The sequence below is a fragment of the Corvus kubaryi genome, unplaced genomic scaffold (genome assembly GCF_017639235.1).
Source record: "Corvus kubaryi isolate FWS band 111438036 unplaced genomic scaffold, C.kubaryi_AGA036_p1.0 37394, whole genome shotgun sequence".
In the NCBI taxonomy this organism is placed as follows: domain Eukaryota; kingdom Metazoa; phylum Chordata; class Aves; order Passeriformes; family Corvidae; genus Corvus; species Corvus kubaryi.
In genome coordinates this window covers 2,495,767-2,517,841 of record NW_024581133.1, presented here as the reverse complement: position 1 = coordinate 2,517,841, position 22,075 = coordinate 2,495,767, and the positions used below count along the sequence as shown (strand labels likewise).

The following is a 22,075-nucleotide window of genomic DNA, read 5'->3' as shown; positions in this document are numbered from 1 at the left end:
ATTCCTGCGGCTCCGGGGCCGTTTCCCGCAGCGCCGCGGGGCAGCAGATTGGCTGCGAGGCGCCCCCCGGGGGCCGCCGGGCCGCGGCCGCGCGCCGAGCGCCATTCACGGCGCTGCCCGCCCGCACGCGCCGAGCCCATTCACAAAAAAAAACTTCATTCATAAAACCGGCGGCGGCGGCGGCGACCGGGGCTGCGGCGGGGGCGGCCCGGGCGCTGCGGAGCTGCTGCCCCGCGGCGCTGCGGGAAACGGCCCCGGAGCCGCAGGAATATTCGGTTGTTTCGGGATTATTATGGTGCTGAAGGATTTTCCAGCAGGAATTAGCGAGACCGACGCTGCTCAGTGTTTTTCGAAGAATCCTGGGTTTGTGCCTGACGGCGGGGCAGGAGCTGCAGCGCGGGGATGCTCTTCGCCTCTGGGGCAGCGGCGATGGAAGTGCAGAGAGCCGGGCACCTTACGGGGTTCATGCCGGTCTGAAAATACGTTTGGGCTCGTAGCTGTCTTGCTCTGCTTTGTGTGGAATATGCTTGAGCTTTCGCTGCAGCCAGGACTCCGCAATTATTGATGCTACAGCTGTGAGTCTTCAGAGCTAGGTGGGATTTAGAGCTGGTCTTGAGGCAGGAATGAAGGCAGGTTTGGAGAGTGGCTCTTCAGCTTAAGGTGCTACACCACCGATGTGCTTTCCTGTATGCTGCTTTTATTACTGCTTACAAAATGCTAGATGTCCATGCAGTTTTAAACCTTGTCCATTGAGGAAAAGAAACCATTCAAGAGGGAGTCAGCAAAAATATCCAATAGGTTTCTGTTTTGAAAATTGTTTGACTTGCTTGATTTCCATATAATTTATCTACAAGAGCCAATTTATGCAAGAATATCCAGTTACAGATCTGCCAAGGCTATGAGAGAACGCAGCCAGCAGAGCCTCGGTGGACACGTCCTGTACGTAGGGTTATTCAGACATCCAGGAATGCTGCACAGGGCTAAGTACAGCCGATTCAGGAATGATTCCATAACCTCCCTAGATGAAGGTACACAAAATACGTCTTTAAATATCAAAGGTTCTTCCTCCTCTTCCCATTCTTCAACACCCAACTTACTGACAGAAGATGTCTCCTTGGGGCCACAGGACGCCTGCACCACGCTGTGCACGCTGATCCCCCGGATGGCCAACATTAAACTTGCCAACCCGTCAAATCTGCCGGGGCTGAAAAGCTTCTGCCTGGGAACGAAAGAGGTGCCGCGAATTAAACTCACCGAGTGCGTTACCATCCCGAGCAGCCCAACCTCGCCTGAGATCAGCTGCCTGTCGGCCTCGTATCCCCAGCCAGACCTGGACAAGCTGCTCCTAACCCCAAAGCCAGCGGGCGGCTGCGCTGTGCGGGGAGCTGAGGAGCCCGCTCCTGTGGGCAGGCAGGACAGGGGCCTCGCACAGAGCAATGAAAGCACGTCCAGCCAGGAGCCAGGAGCCACCTACAGTGTGCGGGTGAGTACTTCTCCCTGGGCTTCCATTCTCTGACAGAGCTAACAGCTCAGCTGGGTGACCTCCATTTTCCCGCCTCTAGAGTCCATGCCCCGAAATACTGAATTCTCCCGTTTATTTCCTGTCTTCTGGTGTACGTAGGGCTGTGGCGTTGAACTGAGGGAGCTAAAAGCACCCCAGCTGCTTCCAGAGGTAACACAACATCCAATTCCAAAGGACTATCTGTAGACTTTCTGAGGAGTGCTGCTGAGCTGCAACGAAAACGGGTTACTCTGGCCTGAAATGTGTGTTGGAGGGAAAAGGAGGCCCATGAAAGGGCTCCCCATCCCTCACAGAGCAACTCCACGCACTGGATGCATTCTGGCCCACACTGCCGACATATTTGTCAGGGAGGCTGTGGGGCAGGCACTGCCCAGGTTGTATTTCCAGTAAGGTTTTCTGCTGCTCTTCCTTTCATGGGCAGGATCTCTGAAGGGGGTTCACTGGCCGGAGCCTCACAACGCAACAGGGAGATGTTCTTCCCTGAATCTTCCTGCTTATGTTGTTCCCATGGCTGTGAGCCTTCAGGAATCTGCCCAAGGAGAGCTGCAAGAACATTGCTGACATGTCCTGGCCAAACTCTTGGTGTTCTTTTTAACTAGCCCCTTTAGCAATAGCAGCAGGTTGGTAAATAAGTAGAATAGGGGTTTGGGCATTTCAGCATCAGAGGATGGGCAAGGTGAGAGGATGAGCAAGGTGCTCATTTCCCCAGAGACCACCAGGCTTCTTCAGGAGCTGGTGAGGAAGCCTCAGATGGGCTGGGAAGTGGCCAGGGCTTCAGCATGGCAGGAGTATGGTGCAGAGGCATGGTCTCACCTGGAGGCAAAGCAGGGCCAAGAGACCAAGGGTCGAGCAGTTGGAGTCCTTACCCTCTCGCCCTGGCCCTCCTGTGTGTTTGGAGACACTCACTCTCCCCATCCAGCTTCTTGTGCCCTTTTGGGGCATGGGATTGTTGGGATCTCAGCAGAGACCCTTCTAGGAGGCGGGTCAGACCTACGTTATTGAGACCGCTGATCTATTGTGCCAGAGATCTTTGGCCTTAACAGCATAATCAGAGTCTGAGGAGGATTCAACAATTACATGGAAAGGATCTATATTTATTTTAGAAAGGCAATAATGTGGTGAATTAAAGAAATGCCATAGGGCAGAAGCTGTCCCCTGCAGACTGGAGAGAGGCAGAAATTTTCTTGGTGTTGTTTTAAAAAGAGGAAGTGCTGGGCTCATTGCATCCCCTGGGGGAGGCAGTTGTGGCTGGGTGTGACAGGGCACCTGTCTCACAGCCATGTGTCACCCAGGCCTGATGAGGAAGCTGAGACCCACAAGAGCACCTGGTCCCCCAAAATGCTCCTGCAAATAACAAAGAGCCCAAATATTAATATTTTAAGAGGAGCCTGGACAACTCTGATTCTCACGCTGTTATGTTTCAAAACACAGTTTGTATGCAGATTGCTGCTGGCTTTACGAGGGGGATATTTACCATGTCCTTGTTCACATTCTACCCATTACACACCTTCCCACAATGCTGCCCATCTGGAGCTGAGGGTGTCTCTAAATGGTGCCCATAGTGGCCATGGCACTTATCTTTCCTGCTGGGGTTTGTCATGGCTGTGATGAGCCTGAGGAATATTCCAAGAGGCACTTGCCATCCTCACTCCTGCTTGTCAGGGAGTGCCAGGGAGGTGGCTGCTCCTGAGCAGGAGGATGAGATCTGGCTCTTAGCACTGTCCTGCACCAGTGGTTTCTCTGAGAACAGCAAGGATGATGTTTACTGGACCTAACATGGAGTAAGGCTCTGTGCCTGAGCTTAAATCAAAGCACGAGTCTTTGAAAGATGATTGGTTTTAGAAATGTGCTACTTAACTAAAATGTGAAAAGGAAATACTATTGCCAGATATTTCATTACGATACCATTACACTTTAAAATAATATGGTGAAGGTTGTTTGCAGCATCCTTTGTCTTAAAGGGGTTTTACCAACGTACAGGTTGATCCTCTGCTAGCGGTTTGATGGCGAACGCATACACATAATGCCATCATATATATCTAAAATCAGTTACATGTCTCTAGATTAAAAGGAGCCTGACTATTTCTAACATGGAAGTTCAGAATGACATGAACTGCTCCCTGAAAGTGCACGTGGGCACCAGTGCCTTGCAGAGTCCTGTTGTCCATGAAGGATGCCACTGGTCAGCCTGGAGCAGTTGCTCCCTGCCTCTGTGTGGGGAAGGGGGTCCAGGGCAGCCCTTTCCTGGTCCTAGGTTGCCACCAGCGCCTCTCCCAGGTTCAGGGCAGGGAAATATTGTGCTATTTCAGCTGTAGCCACTTCCCTGGCGCTCAGCACCCTGACACTGCACCCGGAGAGCTGCTCTGCATCGCCCGTCGTAAATAAATAACTACACGCGTGTGCACAGCCGGGCTCTCGCAGGAAGGAGATGGGCTCCGGTGATTCACGGCTTCAGAGCCGCAGCTGTGAATCATGCGCCGGGGGCTCGGGACTGAAGGGTGCCGGGCTCGGGGTTTGGGCTTTGAGCAGCCCCGCAGCGCCCGCGGGTGCGCGCCTCGGCTCCGCGGGAACGCGCCTCGGCTCCGCGGCATCGCCCGCGGGGCACACGCGCCTCTCCGGGGAACCGATTCTCACAGAAACCTGCGTGTTTTCAGGCCATTTGCTTTGTCACAGCCGGAGAACGGGGGCAGGGTGGATTGGGAACGATTCTGTTAGAGACCTGGCCCGAGTGCAGGGATGCAGAAAGTGGTCTTTCAGCACAAAACTAAAAAGACAGGGAAAATATTTCTTTATGGCTGCATTTATGACTTCCCTGTTGGTTTCTTTTTTTTTTTCCTCGAGATATATTTAAAAATTAAAAGCCTTTGAATAAAACGGTCAGACCTCCCCAGAAAAAATTTCATTTATCAAAAGCTATTCTTCATCACAAAAAGCCCTGGCTTGCTGCCCTTAGGGAAGAGGCTGTGCTGCGTGGGCACGAGGAGTGGGACAGACCAAGGGCCTGTCTGTCTGTCTGTCTGCACCGCTGCTGCTGCAGGGGGGAAGATGAGAGCAGGGCGAGCACATGAGGAGAGCTAGGCTAGCACCGGCAAACTACTGGTGGGGGTTTTTTGTGCTTAATGATCTTTAATGGGCTCTTTTCATCCTTGAAGGTATCTAGTCTGCTTTTCAGCTGGTTCTGCCCGGATTTTGCGCTGTCTCACAGGTGCCCCGGGGGTACCACCCACGTCTGCAGTGCTGTGCACTGCTGCTGTGGGCTGCCTTGGCCTCTCCACTTCCCATGATGGGAATGGGAGAGGTTCTGCTGCCTTTGATTTTGGATCTGGATGGGGTTGGTGTTTGCTGGAGGAAACCAGTGTGGTTCAGGCTGAGGAATGAGCCGATTGAATGTCCTGCAGGGCACAAACCTGGGCCAAAGTTCTTCATTAGCTGCCTGACTGGTGGCGGCTAACAGCGTTATGGAGCACTTACCCCAGCCCAGTAAATCCTGCTGTGTGAGGCAGGATGAGCAGCTGAGCTGACTGGCACAGTGGAGTCTGTGTGCTGGCAGGAGCAGTGCCACTGCCAGGGGAGCTCTGGTGGTCTCTGCTTTCCAGTGGGCACAGTGGCTTTCCAACCCCAAGGCTACCACAGGCCCTAAGGAAGGGCTGAGAAAACTTCCTGACAAAAACTACAGTAATTGTGCTTTGCTCATTCCCCACACCCCTGGCTGGCTCCTGGTGTTGGCTGCCAGGGTGAAAACAGAGAAATCTCACAACAGGTTCCTGAGCCTGGCACTCTGCATTGTCCTGCCATGTGCTGCTTATTCACACTGGCCCTACCTAGTGCCTTCACATCTCCTCCCACACAGTCCCTCATCCTGTTTGCAGCCACTTTCTGTCATCTCATGTAAATGGATGTGAAAAGGTGTGTGCGTCTTCAATAACTGCTGTTCTCTTGCACCACCTCCCTGCCATCCTGGTGGTGTGGGGAAATGGCAGCCGGCCCCCGATCACTCTCTGTATTCAAACCCCAAGGGACAAAGCAGTTCCTGGTGCCAGTGCTCTCCACAGCCCCTTGCAGGCAGATGGGATATCTCTGCAGATGGGATATCTCTGCATATGTTGCTGTTAGTGGAGCTGTTCCCTTTCCAGCAGGGGCCAGGGAGTCTTTCTTTTCTCTCCCAAGAGCTGCAGCTTGTCTTGGCAAAAGCTCTCCATCCTGCTGCTGACAGAACAGTGGGTTCAGCATCTGCTTTCATTAGCAATATCAGGTCTTCAGCCCTTGGCTTGTTTCACTGTTGCTGTTTTATTTTCTATAGGTAGCTGAATTCTGCAGTTACATCTGTGCTCGTTGCCCCAGGCTGGTTAGTGCACCCTTGGGCCTGTGTCCAGCTTCCCCCAACTTGCCCAGCAGCTCGGTGACCTGGGTCTTGCCTCCCTCTGTGAGCTTCAGAAGATGAACACCCCTCCTTGGACACCACTTTTGGACCTGGTTATCACAAAAGTACCTGGTGAATAGCTTGGGCTGGGGCAAGAGCTGTGGGCTGCTGTGGCTTCCTGTCCCAGGCACCTGTGGTTGCTGCCCTGCCCATGCTTTAGTTTAACCTTCCCTGCAGCAGGAAAGATGAATTGGCCTCGACCCTGCATCACCAGAGAAGCCTGTTGGGTTTCTGTGGCAGCTGCTGTTTGGGGTGTACAGGACAGGGAGTAGGGGCACCACCTGAACTGGAGTTTGGGTGCAGAAGTCTCTGAGACAAACATTGTCCTTCTCCCCTGCCTTCCCCTTTCCCTCATACACTGGTTGTGCTGCTTCTGAGATTTTGCTATGGAGGGGTTAATATTTTCCTTGTTTATTTGTTAATTATTTTTTTCTTCCTTGGAGAATGTCTTTTGTTTTCTTGAATAGGCTTCTGGTATTCCATTGTCCTTTGGTGTGCTCCATAGGCTTCTCCCAGGCTCTGTGACCCTGACTTCCTCTGCCCCAGCCCCACATCGTCCCCCTGCCCAAGGCTCTGCTGGTTCTCTGTACCCTCATACTGTGAAGTGAAGGTTCAGCCATCACGAGCTGCACCACGTCAGATAACCAACAACAGCTGAAATAAATGAGAGATGCAGTGAGGTGCCATGTTAATGCACTTCCCTACTCAGGCTTTTAAAGGGAAAAAAAAAAAAAGGTCTTTTGTGAATCATTGATAAGTTCAGCTTCACTCAGGGTCACTTATGCAAAAACCTAATATTGATTTTTCATCTTTGCTTAGAGTAGCTTCCCACGCATCTGTTCAGGATGCAATGGGGACTCACTTATCAGCATATGACTCACCTACTCCTCTAAATTTTTCTTTTTTCAAGGATAGAGGAGCAGCCAACCAGCTCACAGGATGCTTGACCTTATACTGTAGGATCAGAGGTCGTTGCTGTGCTACAAGCTGAGGCTCTGGACATATTTTCCACATTTGCTTCGTTCCTGTTAAGCAGGAATATCTTTAACAAGGCAGATAGCTCTCAAAGTCATTAAATGTTCATTAGGGAAGCAGTTCTGCCAACCTTTCAGATTCTTATTGATGTTCTTCCAGGTCTCTGACCTAATTCTGGAGTTCTCCCAAGGGTTACATTGCTATCTGGAAAGAAAGCAAAATAGGGATAATACAATTGTTGTGGAATCCCTGACTGCACATATAATGTTCTCTTTTTCACACATACATTCATTTCTGAAAGTCTCCAAAGCTGAAACAGATACCTAGACCCAACCCTCTCTGAATGGCCCAGCAGAAAAATTGATTTACAGGCAAAATGAGGCACAGGAACTAAATACGGTACCTTTCTCTGACACAGAATGCTTTCTCCCTCCGTTCAGACAAGGGGACAGAGCATGCACGTCCCTGCCTGGGTTTGCCAAGTTGTCTCTGTGTCCCAGAAGCTTTGACTTCGTGAAGGAGAGGTCTGCACAGGCAGGCTGTGACTGCAGCCTCTGGGCACTGTGTGAGCACTGCAGGATGGTGCCAAGAGGAAAAATGAGAGACCCAGACCTATGCCAGCCTGTTGAAATGAAGAGATCAGACTGCTTCAACAACAGAGAGATGGACATTCACAGAAATGCTGAAGGATTAGCGAGATATGTTTGGGGATATGCCATCACATCCTTGATATTTCTGAGAATTAGTCTTATGCAAATCCCAAATGAGTATAGAAAAGGCCCCAGCTCTGTTCCATACAACAGAAGTGTGGCAGTCAGCCTTTAATAAGAGCAGGTCAGTTTATAGTGTAGGCTCTTAAGAGCTGTTGCTACGAGCTGGAATTGCAACTTCACATCTTTCATCTTCTGCAGAGGTTATTTGTCATCAGACATGTAGCAGTGTGGAGCCAGTGGTTTTCCTCGTGGCCTGTAATGCCTCTGCTCTCTGAAGGGACACTCAGCTCTTCTGCAGGGGGGCTCTGAGTGCATTGGTCTCGTGGGGCTTCCAGAACCTCTCTGCTCCTGAGGACTCTGTTCTCTCCAGTATTCCCTCATGTATTCCTCCCAGCTCAGTCTCACAGGCTAATAAGTGAGAGTAAGCAGAAATGAAAAAAAAGGAATAATTGGATTTTGTGTCCCCAGAGTGCTTTACCTTTTTTTTTGTGCTATGGTGTTTAAGCCATTGGTATCTTTATTGCTCTTCTCTACACTTTTAGTAAAACAAGATCTATTTAGGAAGCAGCTTTAGGATGGCTGATTTGATTTTCCATTTAGGCTGTGGTTCTGCATAAACTTAGTGGACAGTAATCACATTTGCTTCCTCCTGTGATCCTCCTCTTACTTGTGTACCAGATATTAACAGTACTCCCTTTTCTCTGTCTGTTTTCCATAGTACATGGGCTGTATTGAAGTGCTGCAGTCAATGAGATCCCTGGACTTTGGCACGCGAACACAAGTCACCAGGTGGGTGGTATAAAACTCAGATTCAGACCAAGAATGAAAAGCCTGAGTGCTAATTTCTGTATAAAGCTGAGGGTGTGTGCCAAGCTCTGAGACAATTCTGAATAGGAGTTCGCATGTTTTGTTTTGTTTTTTCCTAAGTGATGATTTGAATTATTTGATCATTACAATAGGCTATTTGCATTGGAAAATGAATTGTTTCGGGCACAGACGTAATTCCTCTCCCAGTTCTTCTGTCTCAGTGAGCCTCCCCCTGCAGTGGCAGCACAGAGCAGACAGCCACAGCCAGCTGGGGACTGGCAGCAGCCGGGCTGTGCACGTGGGCTCGGCGCTGCCTGCACAGGGGAAACCCACTGCTGCTGCCGTGCCTGTGGGTGCCGTGGCCAAGGTGGAGAGCCAGGACCCTCATGGGTCTCTCTGCCACGCTGCTTCACTCCTGATGCAGAAAGTGCCATCAGTCCCTCAATCTAGCAAGGTCATCTAATGAATTTTTATCAGATGTATGACATCGCTTGACCCCATCTGCACCGAGACCAGGCACAGCTGGAGGTGGAGTCACAAGGAAAGCATGTTGAAATACAGCTGTTTCCATCTGTACTGCAAGCCCAAGTTTTTAGGCTGCAAATCAGATAAAGATTAATATTTCATTTTCAGATACAGCTGGGGATGTGGTTTAAATGTGAAATATTTTGTGGTCTTTTGAGAACTTTGCAACTTCTGTTGCAGACTGCTGCCACTTTCTGGGTGTAGATTGTTAGTACCCCCATGCCTGTGGGGTGGCTGAAATGTCCTGTCAGAAACAGAAAAGCAAAATTTTCTTTTTACATTTATTCTTGCAAGTCTGGCACTGCAGGAGTGTTTGAGTTTTCAAAACAATCACCCTCTTTCCAGCTCTGAGTGCTGTGTGCTGCTGCCATGTGCTCACGGTCCAGCAGTCAGGACTAGCGCTCTGCCAGGCAGCCCCAGCAGCCACCCAGCAGCTCAGCACCTCCAAAGGCTTTTTGGAGACATGGGTGGCTGCAGGTTATATTGACCTGGCCTTAGACATGCTCCCTTGTCTTCTCAGCTGCTTCTCTGGCACAGTTCATGCTGAGGATGCCAGGAGTGTGGCTGAGGCTTCCTGTGCCTGCCCAGCTTTTCCTTCCTGCTGGCAGGAGATTTTCCGATGCTGTTTTGCTTGCTCAAGTTTGTATCAAAGAAGTCATGAAGAAAGGAAAGCAACATGAAGAGATTAGTGTTGCATTTATACTTGTTGGCTCCCAGACTTACCAGCTGAACGGAACTGAAAAACTTGAGTCCTTCAGTGCCCATAGACTTCACTTTAAAGCTGTCCTGTTTGTTTTATATTCAGAATCAGCAGTTGTTGACATTTACAACTGGCATAAGCACACACTCACCCAGTTCCTGCATGTGGGTATCAAGAAGTGCCTGAGATACCACTATTCTTCCCTCAGGCGAGTCCTTTCCTGACCGAGAAGAGCCATGTAATACACTGAGCCCAAAGCCCAGGCCACTCAGTTCTTCACAGCTCAGCTAGAGGGTGAGGTTATCTCCTGTTTGCAAGAGGTGTGTGTGCTGCTGTGCTAAGAGAACAGAGCTTTGGATGGTTTGTCTGGAAAATAATGAATATGAATTACTGCGTGACAAGAGCTTGGCAACTTAAATTTGGGCCAGATAGTAAGGTTTTGTTAAGCAGAACTATGTCAAAATGTAACAATGGAAGTATTTCCATCACCTAAAAAAAATGCCACTGCTGACCTTAACACGAGAAATTCAAAACTTAAACTGTTTGCAAACCAGATGCTGAAGTGCTGAGCTCACGCATGCAAACTTTAAAGTTCGATCAATGACAAGCTGACTGGAGCAAAGACAACATTGATTATTCCCCTATTGTTCTCTCAGGGGAGTAAGTTTATAGAGACATGCACAATGCACCAACCAAGGAGCTGCTGGAAATTATCCCATTTTAATCGTGCCTGTTATTGAACTGGGGTAAAAAATATTTTTACTTTGACGGCATTGCACTAAACAAAGAGGCATCTTCTGTTTTGAGGTGAGGTAGAAAGGGTCTCTAGTTATGTCTGCACCCTTCCTTGCTTTATATGTATGTACATGCTTAGTTACCTCATGTTATCTAAAATTGAAGATGTTATTTATCTACCTTATGAATGTTGGAAAGATCAACAAACTCATGTTTGCCAAAGTGCAGTGAGGCATCCAAAGACATGAACATGGAGGATTTACTTTCTGTTTTCTTGCTGGACTTGCATTTTCAGTTGCTTGGCAGGCACATGGTTAGGGAAGGCAGAAAGTGGCCTCTCCAGTGCTATGAATGACCATGGGGCGTAGAGGTGCTGTGTGGCCAATTGACCACAGTGCAGCAAGGGAAGGGCTGGGCACTGAGGTGCTCTTTACCCTCGGTGGCTGTGGGGTGAGGAGGTTGGCAGAGGAGATTCCACTGCTTGTTTTCCAGCTCTCTGCTGTTGCCCGCCCATGACCCAACTTACTTGTTCTTAGGACATCCCTCCCATTTTGCAGAAATCTGTGATCTCAAACTCTGTGTAGATGAGAAAAGTAACACCAAGAAATAACAATAAGGGTAACAGATTCTTCTGCTTGAGGGGCTTTGTATTTTTTTTGTCATGGTTAGCCTGTGCTTGCTGTTCTGGATACAAGATATGTTTGGGTTGTCACCCTTGTGCTGTGGCGGGTCCTGCCTTAGCTGGACCCTGATATGTTCTTCTCTTGTCCAGCCCTTCAGCTCTTTTCCTCTTACACATTTCCCACTTCTGTTAAATCAAGCTGATTATCAGTCATCAAATTTGGGCATTTCTGGGAAAAGGGTTTCTGCATCTTGGATTGGGACATTAACTTGCAAACCCGAAAATGGTCAGGCAGTGAGGGGTGAAGGGCATCTGAAATGTGCAGCCGGGGAGGGCTGCTGGAAGAAGGCTGACTTTGTTTGGAAGATTAATTTCAACTTTGTTGAGCCACATAATCCCTTTCTGTTACATGGCGTAGGCAGGGCCCTAGATGCTTAAAAGCAAATCCTCAACAGCATGCTTGCTTGCTTACATCAGCCCATCTTTCGTCCTTTATTCTCGTTTTGGGGGAACAATAAACAAAGCAGCTCAGTGTTGCTGCCCACAGGCGTTCTCCCACACGGGCACGCTCTGGGAAGAGCAGGAGCCGTGTCTGCCACAGGTTTCACTCCAGGGCTGCAGACCTAGAGAAAACCTGTGGACTGTACTTCTGAGCAGGCCTGAAAAAGGAAAAAAAAAACCAAACCCAACTAGTCTAAAGGCTTATGGATACCAAAAATGGGTGACTGATTTCAGTTTATCGTGGATGCATCCAGAGTTTCTTTTCTTCCTAGTCTGTGGTGCAGGTTCTAGTTTGTGGAAATGGCTGCATGTAGGAAGTGTTCAGTTGTAGCAGCAGGTGTTACCAAACTCCTGCTTTTCACACCTTTAAAATAATATTTGTGAAGTTTTGTTAGATCACTTGGAAAATCACCCAGACATGTGCAGCAAGAAATGTCTGTAAGATTATTTCCCCTACCAAAGAGAGGTAATAGAAACTATTAAGTAGAAATGGTTTGCCTACATTTTGGTTCCTTTTTGCTGGACAGTTGCTTCAGAGCATGGTGAAGTGGGCAGTCAACACACTTGTACAAGAACAGGCTCTGTGGCTGGCATCTCTGCCTACAACTTTTGATTTCACATGGGCTGCCTGACATGTACAAGAACTCATTTGTCACCAAAAGAGACAACTTCTCTGTTTTTCCAATTTGTTCTGTATCTGGTTTTCTTTCTAGGTAGGGCTAGACTTGAAGGCTCCAAGTAGCCTTAATGTCTTGGCTCTGATTTTAATTTCCTTTAATATTGAATGAGAAGATGAGTTCTCATTTTCCAAGCTGATTATTGGAATCTGCAAGTTCATCCTGCAGGATGCCTTCCTCTTTTTTTTTTTCATTTTTGGCCTTCCTCCTGGTACCAGGTAAATAAAACAGGAGCTAACCAAGAAGGGTATCAGGAATTTGCTTAAAAAAGGTATTTTCAGTTGTGTAGGGGAAGTATTTTGCCTTTAAATGCTAAGAAGAGTCAGTGTTTAAAAGGCTGGGTTTCCATCTTGTGTAGCCCACAATGAGGCCCCTCTTCTTCCCTGCTGTTTTCACTCAGAAAATATTAATTATATTTTGCTGTGGGTGAGGTCTCCATTCATTTGACAGCGTCCAGGTTGAATTTCTCAGGATGTTCCCTGGCAGGAAGCCTCAATGTGTATCACTGATCTTCAGTGCTTCAAGCACGTAGCCCACTGGTGTGGCAGCCTGTGGGGCACTGAGCAGGGGCAGCAGCGATGCTGGGGTTCACCAGCACTGGGCTGGCTTTATTTCCTCTCTGATCTGCAGGGTCCTGGGGGGACCATGCTCCTCACTGGGGCACCTCTGCTTCATGGGACATACCTGGCTGGAACCTTTTGTCATTGTGTGGTCTCCTGTTATTTTCTAGCCCTTCTGAACCAAAACTTTCTCAGGAGATGAAAGCCAGTGGTGTTTTCCTCCCAAACACGCGCTGGGATCTGGAAACAGAAAAACTTTCCTAAGCAGCTTGTTTCCTAATTAGCTCTTTGGATAATAATTCAATAATATAAACAAATAATTAAACAAATTCCCTTCTGCTTTAGAACAACAACAAAAAAATCCCAGCTTGGAAGATAAGTCTGAATTCAGCCATGAGAGAAAGGCTGAGGCTTGAAGTGCCCAATATGGGACCCTAAGCCTGAGAGGGTGGCAGGGCCTGTGGCACAGAGCCAGGGCAGCTGGAGAGGTTTGGGCTGCAGCTCCAACCGGGATGTCCAGGCAAGGTTATGGAAACTTGCAAAGCACATCCCAGCCCAGTAAGGCACTATTTTCCTGTTGACTTCAAAGCAATAAGTGTCAGTGAGGAAAAGCCTGTGACTGCCAGCAGAAAGGTTTTTTCCCAGCTGCTGGGCTAACCTCAACCAGGGCTGTCAGTGCTCCACTGAATGTCCAAACCAGCCACCTGCCTGAGCAAAGGCCACAGTTTGCCTTGTTCAAGTGTGGAAAATAGGCACAGCACACCACTCTGTTATCCTGTGTGGGATTTATCTTTGAGCTAGAAATGAACACCGTGTGTGCTTTATGCCTTACCCTTCTGCTGCCTGAACTGAGAGGAACCTGCAGAGGAGAATGAGTGGCTAGAGAGAAGGTTTCGTTTGGGAAATTCCTACAAGACATGGACTGATAGCTCTGAAAATGAACTGGAGAAGGTGATTATACCTCCACACCCCTCCACACTGTTGTTTGGGTTATTGTGTTTTTTGGTTTTGGTTCTGTTTTTTTGTTAGGGTATTTTTGTTTGGTTTGGTTTGGTTTTTTGGTTTGGTTTTCTTTGGTTGGTTTTTTTTTTTTGAGAGGGGGGTGTTGTTTTGTTTTTTGGTTTAGTTTTGTTTTTTTTTAAAACAAATCCCAAATGCCAGAAAGTCGATCAGAGCACCCAGCTGGGCCCAGTCAGCACGCACCTGCTGTGCTAAATATGAAGGATTAAGCAGGGAGGAGCCCCTCTTGCCAAGCAAGAGACCTATTAACCATTCTGAGAAAAAGGGTTTGAAGGCATTAGGTTGTTTGTCTTGTGGTTAGTTATGTTTGGAGTTTTTTTTATTAAACAAATTTTCATTAGGTGAAACCGATTTTGATGAAGAAAAAGAATCAATCCAAACCAGGTTGCTGAATCACTGTATTTTGTTAAATAGCTCTTTTGGTTGTTTTTTTTTTTTAACAGTGGGAGGAAAGAAGAAAGAAAAACAACTGTGAAAGACCTTCCAGAAGACTTAAGTGTTTATAAGTGGGCTGATAACAATAAATTGCAGAGCTGCTGGCTCTGTTACAGATGGTGCATGTGAAATGATCCAACAGTTTGTGCTGTACTCTTTTATTTGCAGGGAAGCAATAAGCCGACTGTGTGAAGCTGTATCGGGTACAAATGGAGCTATAAAAAAGCGGAAGGTAAATCCTGTTTTAGCTTAGCAGTTATTTTTCTATATCTGCTTTTGATAAGCAGGATACATGATTCTCTAACAGGCTTCAATCCGTGCTGGAATTAGCACATATTAATCCATCTGAACTCAGCCTGGATAACATGGAAGCACTGGTTGCAGGGTGTTTAGCCCTTTTGGTTTGGGGCTCAGGCTATGCCCTGCTTTATTTTTCTCAGGATTAATGCTTTGCCCAGAGTTCCTCCTTCTACCAGCCCTTGCTGTGTGTGGTGCTTTACAAGTTTTAGGCTCTGGCTGCTAAATTTTTGGAATTGGGGTTTTTTTTTGGTTTGGAAGAGGGAGCTGATTCACTGGAAGTTATCTGCTACTTATTTATATATGTAAAAAATTAAACACAGCTCAAATGGCAGTGTTTAATGGGTTTTATTAAGTAACTGGGATGCAATGAGGGGCAACATCAGTGGTTACAGTTGGGTTGTGTCCAGTGGAACTTATTGATTTCCTTCTGTAACTGTGGAGCTCAAGAGGAATGAACTTGCTCCTGAAAAAGGAATACATGAGAGAATTTCTTGCTTTACCCAGAAACACTTCATCCTTAGGAAACAAAGAAGAGTTCAGAAGGAAAATTGCACATTCTGAATTACTGAGCTATAGCATTTAGCTCACTGGGATTTTGCTTTAAAACTTTTTTCTCCTATTGTTGACACAAAACCCATTCCTACCAGTATTGTATTCACAGCTGATGTTTGTTAGAAGATCTATTTGTGTTTGATCAAGCCATTATCCTTTCTCCATTAAAAGTTTCAATAAGATACCGTAAAAGCTACTTGACTTTGATATGTTTCTGCCCCTCACAGAGTGGGCTGACAGCCTCTTTCTTTTGTTTCTTTATTCAAAGCCTCCAGTGAAGTTTCTGTCTTCTGTACTTGGCAAAAGTAACCTTCAGTTTTCTGGCATGAATATAAAGCTGACCATTTCAACAAGCAGCCTCACTTTGATAAATGCTGACACACAGCAGGTAGGATACATGTAATCAGTGTCCTTTTTTCCATGCTACTGTTTTCTCCTTCTTCCTGGCTTCTGACAAAAGGCTGTGCCCTTCAAAGGGAAAGCAGCACCCTTTAGCAGACCCTGTTGAAGCTGAATTACATGATGCCTCTGAATTAAAAAATGAAAGCACTTTGGAGGAATTGAACATACAGCAGCAGGTCCTTTTAGTTCATGATGGTGTGTTCCATGAGGAGGGATCCTTGAGCACTTGGCAAACTGTTTCTCTGGATGTGTTTGCCTGTAAAGTGCCTAATAAACAAGGCACTGGGCCCAGCTGTAGTTTCTGACAAGTCCTAGGAGGAAAAAAAAATTGATAAAGATACTAAGTCAGAACTTGGCTTTGGTGTCATTCAAAGCTGTTTTACAGCTGGGTAATACACGTGTACAATCAGTTATACGACGTGAAGTCTCCAGGCTCCATTGAGGTGTGTTCCTGAGAGCCTGGATTTGCTTAGAACTGGGCTGTGCTCCCTTCCTTCTTGGCAGATATGATAAGAATCTTTGTCCTGCCCACCCAATTCCTCCCTCAGCTGTTGGTATCGGCTCCCAGAATGATCTCGCCCCAGACCAGCAGCAGGTTTTGCTCCAAGCTGGAGCAGGGGAACATCAGGGAGGTAGTTCTGGCTCACTGGCTCTGGGAATCCTGCACTGAGCTGGTGCCATGCTGAGCATCAAGGAGCTCTTAGGGCTTTGTCTGTAGTGCTGAGGTCTCCTGTCCATTGCACATCTGTTCCAGGAGGGGATTAGGACACCAGGTTTCCCTTCCTTTTGGGTACAATTAGAAGTTGGTGGTTGAATTAATTCTGGAAACTCTTTAAGGAAGAGTACTCAGGTTTCTAGACACTGCTAAACATGAACAGGTAGTCTCAAAAATATTCCTATTTTTATCTCCTTCCTTCCTAAATGAGGTATGCATAAATTAATAAACTGGGCTATTATGAATTTAATTGCTTGTTCTATGAAGACATGTTCTGCTGTCTTCTAATGTGGCCCATGAGCATGTTTAACTATTCTGTTATGCTTTTCAGATTATTGCCAACCATCACATGCAGTCCATCTCATTTGCTTCTGGAGGTGACCCAGTAAGTATTGATTTATAAGATACACTTCTGCAGGTATAATGAATTTACATAATAATTGTTACCTGCAAATACTTTGCTTCATCCCTTCCTTCCACAAGCACTAACAGAGTACACTGCATTTCTGGATCATGACCAGTAACAGAAGAAAACGGAGGGACTGAAATTGAAAAGGGAATGTGGAATAGACTCAGTGCATCTTTAATAGACACATACAATTAACTTTCCTGTTGCCCATCCGTGAGCCTCAGTCCATTCAAAAGCCCTCTGACGTGGGCATCTAAAAATAAGAATGTGAACATAGGAATTGATCTGTTCAGTGGTCCCTATGATCCAATACCTTGTCACAAAAGCTGTCAGCACTGGCACCTCTAAATTTTTAGATTAATTTTGAGTCAAGCAAAGAGCTCCTATGAGACAGATGTGGCATCACCACCTTTTTCCTGCAGATAGGGCTGTTCTTCCTAGTGTCACAGCCATGTAGTCATGGATGTTTTCAACCCAGAGGTTTTTTTTATTCTATTCCAAACTCTTTATTGCAATGATTGTAAGCAGGAGATGGCATCTATCTGGGTTGGATAAGTAATTCTTTAGGGCTTGTTTACCTTTTTTAGTGTTTTTTGTATTATTATCCTGCACTGGTCTTGCACAGTGCCCTCATCAGATTTCAGAGGCTACACAGTGCTGGGTTTGGTCAGTGCTTAATGGCAGGGTCAGCAAGAGATGTGCTTGCACACAGATGTGCTGCAAGAAATGGGCTTGGTGGTGCAGCTGGTGACACTTCTTACTGGGAGGATATGTAAAATAGAGGTCTTGCTCATCAGTGGTGACTATAAATCTAGTGGCCCTTCACATAAGGGGCAATTTTGTTGTCTTGTTCAGGTAATTTTTTCAAAATTCTGTTTACATTTAAAATGGGAGATAGTTTCCACAGGGCATGTCTTTCCACCTGCCCCACGTTCAGGGTCTAAGTGAAGTTCATAGCTCTGGGCTATGAAGGAGTAGCACTATTCTGCCTGAGAATTAAGCCTGTTCTGGCTTTCCTTTAAAGCAAAATCATTCAAGCATGTACATAAACATTAAAAAGACATAAAAAATAGCAGGTACTGCTCCAGTTACTCTAGTTCCTAGTTGCTCCCTAGATCTAATTTATTTAAAAATATCTATCCTAAAATATTTATGAACTTTAAGAAAAAGTTGAAAGGAAAAGGAAGGAAATTGAGTTCACTAGATGCATAAGAAATATTTAGCTTGCTTTGTTTTAATGATATTAACTTTAGAGATTTTTAAAAAAATTATCTAGGACAAGTTCTGCTGGCCCTAAGACCTGCCTCTTGTGTCATTCATTGTGAATTATTAAACGATTGTTCTTGTGCATATTGCAAATGGGGCCTTTTTTCCTGCCAGCTGATTGCATCTTCCCTCAAGAGAGCCATGCCTTTAAGCTGTGAATTGCATTTTCCCCTTCCCACCTTAAAGATCCAAAATAACAAAATGCATCTTTCATAATTAAAAGAATGGTATTCATTACCTCACCAATTTGACTATAAAACTGAATTATCAAGCCACTCTTTGCTTTTGTGGTATCATTAGAAATGTTAATTTTTTTATTCCAGTTCCTTTTTCAGTTTGACTAGAAAAAGAGGATTATTTCAGTGATGGCTGGAAAGAGAATCAGAAAGAAAAAAGTGATTATACTGAGGTTGTCTGATCTCAGCAGCAGCTTTGAGATCCAGGGTAATTTAACCTGATTGTAGCCAGACTAAAATCGGGCAGCAGCAATTGAGATCAGATACTCATTTTATTCCGCGTAATTTGAAAGTTTACCTTTTCTCTAAGGTGCCTTCAAAATTCAATCTTTTTGCTACAAATTGGAAACATTATGACTCATCCTTTGCAGTATGTTAGCACTATTTTATGTTCCACTGATTCTGATAAGCACTGTCCCAGCCAGAAGCTGTGCCCAGCAGTCACACAGCCCTGATGTGTTACACAGGAGAGGCTGTGAGCTCCTTGGGAGCAGAGGAAGGAGCAGCATTGCCTGCTGATGAGGCACCACTTGTGTTTCTACTCCTGTTGCAGAGCTGGAATTGAATACATGGTTTACTGGAGACTCAAAGAATGCCAAATGGTCTAGTGCATTTTTTAGAAGAAAAAGAATATGGGACAAGTGTTGGTAGCTACCAGTGTGTCACTGATATTTTCCTTAGCTCACTTTGCTAGTACCTCTGGTCGTTTTTCCCTAGAAGAAGTGTGCATTTTAAAGCTAAACATGTATCTGTCTATACTCAATTGTTTTGCTGTGGTGGTAGGGTGGTTCATAATTATAATGTTCAAGACATTTGTTGTCTTCTTTCCTGTAGGATACAACAGATTACGTGGCATATGTAGCAAAAGACCCTGTTAATCAGAGAGGTATTGAAACAATTTTCCAATTCTTACATGTGTTTATATGATTGCTTTATTTGTATGTAACAAGGAATTGTTTGAGTTTTAAAATAAGAAAGCTACTGAACAGCTCAATACTCTGTACAATTTCTGGCTTTGCTGTATGGGTAGGGGTAATAGTGTGCAGGCTGTGACTTTAAATGCCATGTTCTTTGTGCAACGAAGTGAGACTGCAGGTCGGACTAAAGCTGTACTAGCTGCTGGCTCCATGAAGGAGTAGGAAAAGAAAAGGTGGGCAGCTGCTCTGCTTTCAAGTGAGGGAAGGGTAGTGAATGAGCCTCCTCATCTAACCCAGACTTGTGGGTGTGTTGCTGGAAGGCAGAGTGGGGCATGTACTCAGGTGTACAAGACCTTTTCCCCTCTGGAGCCTAGCCCAGGAGATAAAATCCCTTTCCATCATTCATTATTTATGGACAGTACAACAAAGACTGGCATTTGGCTGCTTCTTTCATGCAAGCCTGTTCTCAGACTGTTCTCAACACTGCCAATGTCTATGGAGTTGGTGGTGGCCGCTCTCAGGAAAGCTCACTCTAAGGTGCTGTGGTGGCTCATACAAGCAGGATGTTTTCTGGAGAATCTGGGTTGCAGCCTCACAGTGTGGTCTGCCACCCCTCAGCCCCTGGATGCCAGAGCTGCCCATACTTGTTTTGTCATGCTGCTTCACGTGAAAACTGCACATTGGTAGTTTCTCCCCTACTTGTGCTTACTGTCAGGCATGGGGAGAAAAGGAGATGCAAGAAGCATAAATGGAGAGTTTATTTTATTGAGGTATAAGAAGATACTATGCTTAAAAAAAACCTAGAGCAATTTCCTTAACACATGAACCATCCCAGTCTGTAAAATGTCCTAAAGCTATCTACATGCATATTTTCATGCCTAGCTTTTCTGCTATCAGCAATACAGCTTGAGTCTCTACTTTCTGGTATAAACTGCATTTACTTAACTAAAGTAAGATGTCTCCTTGCAGCATGCCACATCCTGGAATGTCCCAATGGGATGGCACAGGAGGTGATCAACACCATAGGGCAGGCTTTTGAGCTCCGGTTCAGACAGTACCTGAAGAACCCATCCAGCCTGGTTACATCTAATGAAAGGTCAGCATATTCTCAGTCACTTAACCGGTAGTTTCCTTCTCTTTAGTACTTTTCAGGACAACAATACAGTATGAAGAGTGATCCATAAGTAAGATGCTTTGAGTATGCTTTCTGGACATAGGATAATTGTAATATATGCCTGTATATGCAGTGTATAAGATACCAAAATTAGCTTATTCCAGTAATCTTCATTGATTTCTGTGACATTTGTACAGGTGCAGAACACAGAATTAAGCTGTATTGTTCCTTAGATAAAGCATCCTTATTTTAAGTCATGTGAGTTGAACAAATGTTCAAATTACTCTGCCCAAGTAAGTTCAGCTCTATAAATAGCACACACACACACAGAGACTGAGCTCAGTCCTGACCTGTGCCAAGTGTAAGCTTGCTGCAGCTGTAGAAAGTGTGTGGTGGCAAAAAAAGCCATTTTAATTCACCTTTCTGCTATTCTGCTCATGTCCTGGCAGCAGCCTCAGTTTTCACCTGGTGTGACTTACATCAGCCTCATGTACTGAAATAAACACAACCACCACTTGGCATTTTAAAGTGTGAAGCCCTGTCCTCTGCACATTGCCCAAAATACAGGGCCTAGATTAGTTTCTGGACCACAATTCCCCATTTCAATTACCCTTTTTCCATTGCACTGGGGACACAATTCTTGCTCTAATTTATGGCTCTCCTCACAGATTAGCCATGCCTATTTTCCTCAGGCTTCTTTTTACTGTAACACCAAATTTGATTGCCTGATACTTCCTATGAGTAGGTAAAGCCGTGGCACTGCTTACCTGCACCCTGAGCACAGGAGTTCTGTGCAGGCAGTATCTCTGGAACACAGCTGGTTTCATTACATAAATGCAACTCCAATTCCAGTTTATATTTATTCCAATGTATATGGTGGTTCTTGCCATTCCACTGCTAAAACTGGTCTGTTTTCCCTGGGGAAAATAACCAGAGGAAAAGCCTTTCTTTCCTAAGAAACGCTGCTAGGTTATGTCACAAGTAGCATAGGGGCAGGGAGAAATGGAAGAGGGTAATTAGATTTCCTCCTTGAGCATATCCCACAGCCAGCCTCGGAGGATGGTCCTTGGGCAGAGAAGTCGGATATTGCTGTGTGAATGAGTCACTCCCTTCCAAACTACTATGAATCACATAATCAAATACTTGCACTGCATATCACATAATCAGCTACTTGAACGTTATCTCTTTCCTGCTCATGGCCTTTTATCCAATTATACTCTTGTTAATCAGAGAAGTAAGATTTGAGATGAGTTTTTTTATTTTGGGACCGGAGACAGTACAGGAAGCACCTAGTTGTTTTGTAGTGTATCAGCTGTACATTTAAACTATCTCATTCTGGTTTCACTCAAAAAAACCCATAGTGTGTTCTTCTTCATGTCATTCAGTGTTCCCTTCAAGCTGAACCAGAACATTGATTGTGGTTATTAAAATCAGGGTACATGCCACTGAGGACAGCTACTTTTTTTTGTTGTTTTTTGTTTTTTGTAGCAATATTTGATTTTCTAAAACAGTTGCAGGCTTGTCTGACTAAATGCCATGAGGTTTTAATTTTTCTCTTGAAGTCTGGCTGCCCCCCCCCAGCAATCTCTAGATTTATAGAGTTGAGTCAAGAAGACACAAGAATTAGTTTTATGGTCACATTTTGGATACCTTAATGAACAATGCTTTGGAATTCTTAAAGTTTCAGTAGTTGCCTCTTACCTTTTCTTTGACTTGAAAATATGTCTGGGCTGCCTGGTGCTAATGAAATGACTGTACTTCCCTTTACCCCAAACTGTCATGACTCTATTTTTAATCCAGGAAGAAGTAACTGGAAAAATAAACAGCTCTGAAAGTTCCAGCCCAAAGCCCTTTACAGCCTCCGTATGGCGGATCTGTGTATTGTGCGATGTGCAGGCACTGGGGATGTTTGCCTACACTAGAAAGCAATTGATTACATCAGAATCTTCTTT

The 22,075-nt window shown here is 45.8% G+C and overlaps 1 protein-coding gene across 2 annotated transcripts in view; it reads left to right on the top strand.

Annotated features, from left to right (window-relative positions):
- Nucleotides 1-165: 165 nt before the first annotated feature.
- SHC4 (SHC adaptor protein 4) overlaps nucleotides 166-22,075 on the top strand; it is a 28,780-nt gene continuing 6,870 nt past the window's right edge. For both annotated transcript variants that reach the window (XM_042039385.1, XM_042039384.1), the window contains exons 1-7: nucleotides 166-1,483; nucleotides 8,349-8,419; nucleotides 14,381-14,444; nucleotides 15,333-15,452; nucleotides 16,513-16,566; nucleotides 18,927-18,978; nucleotides 19,979-20,105. In XM_042039385.1, the coding sequence (XP_041895319.1) occupies nucleotides 899-1,483; nucleotides 8,349-8,419; nucleotides 14,381-14,444; nucleotides 15,333-15,452; nucleotides 16,513-16,566; nucleotides 18,927-18,978; nucleotides 19,979-20,105 (1,073 nt within the window). In that variant the 5' untranslated portion in view covers nucleotides 166-898. The remainder of the gene's footprint in view (nucleotides 1,484-8,348; nucleotides 8,420-14,380; nucleotides 14,445-15,332; nucleotides 15,453-16,512; nucleotides 16,567-18,926; nucleotides 18,979-19,978; nucleotides 20,106-22,075) is intronic.